The 7973-nt window shown below is 41.6% G+C and overlaps 1 protein-coding gene across 1 annotated transcript in view; it reads right to left on the reverse strand.

The window, feature by feature from the left end:
* Positions 1-7543, reverse strand: part of WDR44 (WD repeat domain 44) — a 126374-nt gene extending 118831 nt beyond the window's left edge. Inside the window, exon 1 of the mRNA XM_056125773.1 lies at positions 7144-7543. Within this exon, the coding sequence (XP_055981748.1) occupies positions 7144-7220 (77 nt within the window). The 5' untranslated portion in view covers positions 7221-7543. The remainder of the gene's footprint in view (positions 1-7143) is intronic.
* Between the last annotated feature and the right edge of the window lie 430 nt (positions 7544-7973).

The raw sequence follows: 7973 nt of genomic DNA on the forward strand, positions 1-7973 counted from the left end.
CAGTTTAAAATAAAAGCTGCTCAGTTTGAAATAAAAGAACAGAAAGGATTCTACTCTTTTTTGGGAAGCCTTCCCAACAATGCTGGGGGTCACAAGGGCTACACCCTGTGGTGCTAGGAAGACCATGGGGCACCAGGGTCCAACCCAGGACACTGTGCATGATAGGCCTGCATTCCAGCCCTTTGAGTTATCTCCCCAGGCCCTTTAAAGAGTAAGGAAAGCACTCAACTAAAGGTTCAGTTCATTAGCAGAATATGTGTCAGAGGGAACAGACCTAGTGAAAAATATGTAGAAATTAGCTTAACTTTGGAGAGAAAACAGAAATGTAGGTTGATTATTAATTTACTTTAACTGTTATCAGGGCATTAAAAAGACCTACAATTCATAACACTTAAATTTTTTTGGTTCTTGAGCCATACCCAAGAGTGCTCCAGGCTTACTCCTGGCTCTAAACTTAGGGATCACTCCTAGAGAGGTTCAGGGTACCATATAGAGTGCCCTAAATGAAACCAGAGTCAGACAAATGCAAAATAAGCACCCTACCTGCTGTACTATCTCTCTAACCCCGATCACTTTAAATTTTGCTTGAGATTTCTTATATTTTAAATTTTGAGATTTGTTATATGCTATCAATTTCTTATAGACAGAGGTTCATTTAATTCACATTAAGAAGGTGGATATCTAAATTGTGTGATTTTTCTTATCTTACTCCCTAGGAAGCAGCCTTTATAACATGGCCTTTGTTCTTGTGATTGAAACTACCTTCACAGCTTTACACTCCCTTTATTACCCATCTACTTCCCCAGGAAGAAATAATCAGAAATACAAGAACAGTATGAGAAGGAAACAAATAGTCTCTTCAAGGGGCTTACACAATAAATAGCAACAGCTAGAAATTATCTGTTCTGTCAGACCACAGCTGAACTACTGAAATCCTCAAATTATGTAGTTTTTCTTTAACATTTGAAAAATCAAATATTTTTCTGTACTTCTTGTTTTGTTTGGGGGGGTCACACCTGCTGATACTGTGGGAAACTCCCACCCAGCTCTGTGCTCAGAGGTTATTCCAGCAGAGTGTGCAGGACCATGTGGTGCCTAGGATCAGGCTAGGGCCTACTGCCTGCAAAGTATGTGCTCAACTGGTTGAGCTTTCTCTCCAGCCTTCAAAAATCAAAACTTATCCACTCTATTTTATGCAGTGTTTTTTTTTCTTTTTGGGTCACACCTGGCGATGCACAGGGGTTACTACTGGCTCTGCACTCAGGAGTTACTCCTGGCGGTGCTCAGGGGACCATATGGGATGCTGGGAATAGAACCCAGGTCGGCCGCGTGCAAGGCAGATGCCCTACCCGCTGTGCTATCGCTCTAGCCCCTATGCAGTGTGTTTTTATAACAACCAACTTTTCAGTTTATGAGTTTGTACAGATTCAAGTTGGATCCACAAATTGCCATACTGCTACAAACTGTTCTACCTCTAAGAATCATCAATTCACAGTTGGAAGTCATAAGTTTAGGATGTGAATTAGTAATTAACATGTAGAAAGTTTTTTACCACTTCAATATGATGTTAAAGGAGTATGATAAAACATTAATAAATATATTTCTATAATCCACACAGCCAATATCAATCAAATATTATACATTAAAAGCCAACTAATGAAGTGCTATTTCTAAAGAATCTTTCATAGGAGTGATACCTAGATCACCCTTGGCCCCAAAGTTTAAAGAGAAGGACAGAGAAGGAAAGTACTCAAGGGAGAACGAAGAAGTGAAAGGGAAGTAAACTGTGGTCGAAGCTTCAGTTATACTAGTGATGTGGGAGAATTTGTATATATCATCAAAACACAGACTCAGCACACCGAAAGTATGAGCTCTAAACTGCAAACACCAAACTTTGTAAGGTGCCTCTCAAGGTGAAAGATGGGGGTTGAAGTGGGCTTAGGGGTGAGGAGGAAATATGGGAACACTGGTGGAGGCACGATGACACTGATGGTAGGATTGTTGTTGAAATTTATATGCCTAAAGCTCAACTATCAATAACTATGTAAATCACAGTTCCTTAAATAAAAAATTTTTTTAAATTTCCTCTTTAAAATCAGTTTCAGATAAATTTCTTCTTACTGAACTTGCATCAATTTCCAATTCAGAGAAAAATGTGTCTTATATCTCAGTAAACTCTGGGATGCTGACTTTTCAACAATGACAGTTACAAGAACCTTCTGCGTTCCTCAGTAAATTGGGATGCTGACTTTTCAACAATGACAGCTACAAGAACTTTCCCTTCTGCATTTAGACCTAATAGTTGTTCAGGACAGTGACAGGTTTTTTTTCTTGTAAATTAAAAAATCAATACTTCAGGGGCCAGAGAGATATTATAGGGGTCAATTCCTATTTAGTCCATGAGTGACACCAGGGGACATTCCCGAGGACAGCAAAGAGTACTGCCTGAGCTTTGCCGGGTGTGGCCCCCAACCCATGAACATTCAAAAAATAAGACACCATTATCCCATGCTTAACATAATATGCAGCAGCAGATACTAACTAGATTCCTAAAATTAAAATAAACAACCACTGTTCTCAGTCATTCTACCACTGAAAGTAGGTATATCTACCCAAAGTATTTTTCTTTCCACAAACGAGGCACCATGGTATAAATGAGGAATCAGGAGTTAAGTTCTAGTTTCAAATCTGTCACTAGTCAGCAATGTGTACTTCCCCTCTGTGAGCCTAGGTTTCTCTCCCATTTAAATGGGAGAGCTGGCCTAAGTAAGTCTCATTTCTTCTTATTCTAAAAACTGTTACCATTCTAAGGCCAGGGAGATAGTTCAGAGGATTAGGGAAGATTATTGGCATAAAGGGGGCCTGGATTTTAAATCACTGGAACTGCATGCTCCCTCGAGCACCATACTGAGAGTAGTCCTGAGCACCACTGGATGTGGCCTCAAAATCAAAGGAAGAAAAAATGTTACCATTCTATCCTTTTTTTCAAAGGCCTCAAAAATCATTTTGGTGAAGTATAAGAACAAATATAGAATGATCAATGTGTTTTGAATATGGGATATTGAGCTACAAATGGGCAAAGGCAACAGAACTGGACAGATGGTCTACAGAACTGATCTTACCTGAAAGGGGGAGGGGGTGGCCAGAAAGTATATGTAGGGCATTGGTGGAGAAAAGTGGGCACTCTGGTGGTGGAACAATGTAGAAAGCCATCATTAACAGCACTGTAAATCACAGTACCTCAAAAAAATAGGGGGATAACACTACTTTAAAATATCATTATGGTTGCCCCCCCAAAATGAAGAGTGCTCAAATTATCACATTTATTTTTAGCGCATATACTTTGTGCAAACTTGAATATGCTTATGTATAAACAAATTAGCAGGAGAATTAATTTATCCAGTAAATGTTAGTTTCATATCTACAGGTCTAGAATCATGTACCAAATGGCAACACGTTTATTATATAAAAAAAGCAAACTGAAAAAAATCACTGGAAAGATTTCCCATTAATAAAAGCTTATCAATAAAAGCACACTATTAAACCTCAATATAATGTCAGACTTTTAGAGTTAGAAGGGTTTTCAGAGTGTAATCAACTCAATTTAAACAGGAGGAAATGAAATGACTCACAGACCAGGACTTTTTTCTACTACACCACACTTCCTCCTCCCTTTCCTGCTTTATCAAAATACAGTGCAACAGCAGAAATAAAAGCTAGACTGAAAATGATCTGGGTTTTACTTCAAACTCTGCAATTAATTTTCTCAGATACCTCGGACAAGTCACTTTCCCTCAGCAGGCTTTGATTTTCATATGAAAAGAAGGAATTTAAGATTTCCTTTCTAGCTCTAACATGTTATAATCTTACAAAATTATTCTCTGACAAAACCAAATACACCCTCCTGAAAGAACGTGTATTTTATTTTCTGACCCCGGGGAGGGTAAGAAAATATAGAAGTTAATTTGATCTGCACCTTGCAAGCATACAGTAGTCCGCCCGAGTCCAGTCACAGTGATCCTTAAGCAGAGTTAGGAGTTAGCTCTGAGCACAGCCAGGTGAAGCCCAAACCCTACCTCCTCCAAAAGTCAAAAAAACAAGTGAGGCTTAAGAATAACTCAGTAGTAAAGCACTTGCTTTTGTGTGCTTGGTTCCGTGTTTGATCCCCAGCACAGCAAAAAACTTCACACCCACAACTTGAAGGATACCCTACACACACACACACACACACACACACACACACACCCCTTTCTCTCCCGTCCCCAGATACCCTTACCACACATAAACACACACACACTCATGCACGCACACCAAGACATACTAGAACAAAAATACTAGTATTAGGCTTTTGAAGAACTGGTCAAATCCCATTTCTGTCACTTTCAAAATTTGTCTCCTAGGGTAATTCATTAGTCCCTAAGCCTGTTACCTTATATGTAAAAACAGAATATTAAGGAAGCCTGACCTAAAATATTAAAGTATTATAAATGTGGTATATATTGTAAAGTGGAGCAAAGAGAGATGATATTAGGCAGCAGTAGAATCAAGTCTGTTATAAAAGAAACAAGGTTGTTCTTTAACTTATTAAATTTGGGGGTTTTTGAGGTGTGGGTGGGGAAATTGCTGGAGTGAATCCATAGCTTTGTAGATAGAAGCATGCAAAGGACCACTGAAAAGAACTCCAGTCTCTAACTTGGCCTCCAAATTAAAATTTTTAAAAATTAAATTTTTAAAAAAAATTTAAAATTGTATAGTTGTTTCCAAAATATAAAACAAGAAAGCTGAAGATACCATTGGAAAGGGGAACAGAAAAAAATAAACCAATTTTAGGAAATAGAACGCATACTTGGATTCTGCTAACAAAACACTTCAGATAATTCCAAACTACCTACTAAGTTTACTATTATTTGGGGAAATAGTTCGTGTACTCGGAACATGCAACAGCAAGGGATGTTTCTTAAGATAGCTCAAACTTAGTTCATCTATTATAAGTTCTATGGTGTGCAACTCCAGTTCTTCTCAAGGGAAATACAGTTATTTCTGATGACCACTTATCTACTGATACCATCTGTTGCTACAAACTGTATCTCTCGCTGAATTTCTGGGCAGTTAGTTACCTAGTCAAGAATCACAGTGCCATATGCAAAGAGAAAAAAACTATCACAAGGAAAATGAAATGTTAACGATAGCCATCTTTTTTTCTATCCTCTCAGAATTGCTGCTAATTCTTTTCACATATTCTCCAAATGAGACTAATTTTCATCTAAGTTCCTTCACCACAGGATGGAGCCCATAAAATTCACAGGCTGACACTCATTTTATCAGTAGACCTCACCACACTCATTACATTGACAAGTAAGAGTTAAAATAAAAGCACTGAGTCCCAACGGATATTTTTACTTTTCACCCAGTATCAAAGGATCAAAGTGCTTGAGAAGCCATGAAAGAAGAAATGACTCTCAGTTATATCAAAATGACTCACTGAGTTTAGATAAGTTAAACAGCTTCAAGTTCTAATACTTCTAAATACTGGGGGAAGTTAAATTTGCTATTTATAAGAAATGAAGAACGAGGGAACAGACATTTGAGTTCTTTCTCCACACCAGGTACTTGTCAGGGAATTTGCACAAGTCCTGACATAACTGTTCTTAAAAATTATATCTACTTTATTTATTGAAAATTATTTCAATCATAAACATCACTACACACACACACACACACACACACACCATCTGTCAAAGGATAAGGACTTTCATTTAACCTGAATTGACCAACTTTGAGAAAAACCACACACACAAAATTTAATGTCAAGGGAATTCAATGTTTTTGGAAATCAAAATATATTTTCTATCCTTTATTAACAAGCTCTGTTCAGAGCTCGAAGAAAATTCTGTGCCATGTAATAACTGCCATTGCCCCCTGCAAATCCTATAGTAATGGTATGAAAATTTGCCATCTCTCAACATATATCTGATTTTGTTAATGCAATTTCTTTGATATATATTTCATTATTATTACATATCCTTTCTGTATGTATCATCTATCTCCCTCTATATAGCCTCTAGAATTATTTCTAAAATGCACAAATAACTTTATTTGCATCAATCAAGGTATTTCGTCCACGGGATAAGCTTGAGAACTGAAGGCACTGAATTTGGGATTTACATTAACATACAAACTTTAGCAATTTTCAAGCTCTTAACAGGGTGAAAATCCTGTTACTGTCTCGAGCTCCACAGGAGTCCATACCGTGGAAGAGTTGGGCTAAACTGCTTTAGACGTTGCAACTTTGCGGAGCCGGAGCGGTCAAGCAGAAGCCCCAACCAGCTGAACATTCCAACTACCAGACTTCTAAGTAAAAATCTTCCAAATTAATCACCCCCAAAACATTTTGCAGAATTAGATAAAGAACATAAAGCTAAGCCCCTTCTTCCAATCATCAGATTACTCAGCACTTGTTTGTTTCACTTAGTTTGTAATGTAATTTATGACCAGCTACCCTTGTAGACCGCATTCTTCCTAATGTCTTCGATTTCCTCTGCCAGTGGGGAAGGTGCTATTTTAATCAAACACTGTGGCACCAGCTTAAAGGGCTTTCCTAAGCAAATTCCCAGTTTTCCGCCCCCTCCACCACCACCCCACCCCGCCCCATGGCCTCTCCTTTACCAGCAACGAAAGGAGAACGGCAAATAAGAGGAGTTACAGCTACCTCTGAAGAGTAAGTTCGCAGGAGGAGAAAGGGAAATGCAAATTGCTCCTGGCCTTTTCATCTACTATCCCTAAGGCAAAACGGATGCTCGAAAGGTAAACTCGGAACCCCACAAACACAAATCGCCGGCTCGATGGCAGTTGAAGCTGTGCCATCTCGCAGAAAAGCTGGCAGAGACGGGAGAGGAGCTCGCAAAAATAAATAAATAAATAAATAAATAAATCCTAACCCCCTGAGGCTGTTCACCCGGGCAAGAAGGGGGTCGGTCCGAGGTGGGAGAGTCCCCTTAAAACGAGTCACTGTAAGTGCTCGAGTGAGACGGAGAGGAGCAGCGGTGCCGGACACAGCGGGACTTGGCAGGGGGCAGCGGGAAGGCACGGGACAAGCCGGGAACCGGGGCGTCCGGCTTCTAAGCCACAGCTCCGATTACTTACCCCACTGGGTAGCCGCCCCCTAGGTGAACATCTTCAGGGGCATCAAAGAATTCCTCGGTGTCGCTTTCCGACGCCATTTATAGGACACACCCGCGGGTGAGGGGGCCGGCGCCGCCCGGAGAGAGGGTGACTCTCGTCTCCTCTCGGTGTCCTCCACCCCGGCGAGATGGTGGGGAGAAGGGTCCCGGGCAAGGATGAGGAGAGGGGCAGGCACTCCGGAGTGAAGATTCAGTTAGGGGCAGGGGGCCAGCCTCACTGCCTGGCTGCGGGAACGACCGGTAAGGCGGCCGCTGGAGGAGGTGGCGACGGGTCCACGACAGTTGCTGCCGTTCCTGCCGGCGATAGGTATAGAAGGAGAGCCCGAGGAGAGGCGGTGGCTCTTCTCTGTGGGGGGAGGGCGGGAGCGCCAAACGACAGCAGCTCCAATTTCTCCCGCAGCGGCAATTACAGCTGCTGGGAGAGGTAGTTACCCGCAAAGTACAGCCGCTCACCTACCCTCGCGAGATTTCGGGAGGGGGGGGGGGGGGGAAACGGTAAAGCGTGGGCGGGGCGAAGAGAAGCCAGGGGCGGTTCCAGAAAGGCTGCGCTCGGATTTCTTGGCCCCGAAAAGCCTATCAAAACAGCGCAAGCGCATTGAAGGGCGTTCGTGAAGGGCCGGAAGTAGCTGAGAAGGGTGGAGAAGCACCGCCTAAAGGGAGGAGCTTAGAGTCAGCGCCGGAGCAGCGTGGTGCCGAGACTCTGAGGGGCTACCCCGAAAGAGGTGGGATCGGGTCAGCTGTCTTAACCCATGAAAGTACGCATTTACAGAGACAGGCGTGTCAAAGGGGGTG

The sequence above is a fragment of the Sorex fumeus genome, unplaced genomic scaffold (genome assembly GCF_029834395.1).
Source record: "Sorex fumeus unplaced genomic scaffold, SorFum_2.1 ptg000058l, whole genome shotgun sequence".
Taxonomy (NCBI): Eukaryota; Metazoa; Chordata; class Mammalia; order Eulipotyphla; family Soricidae; genus Sorex; species Sorex fumeus.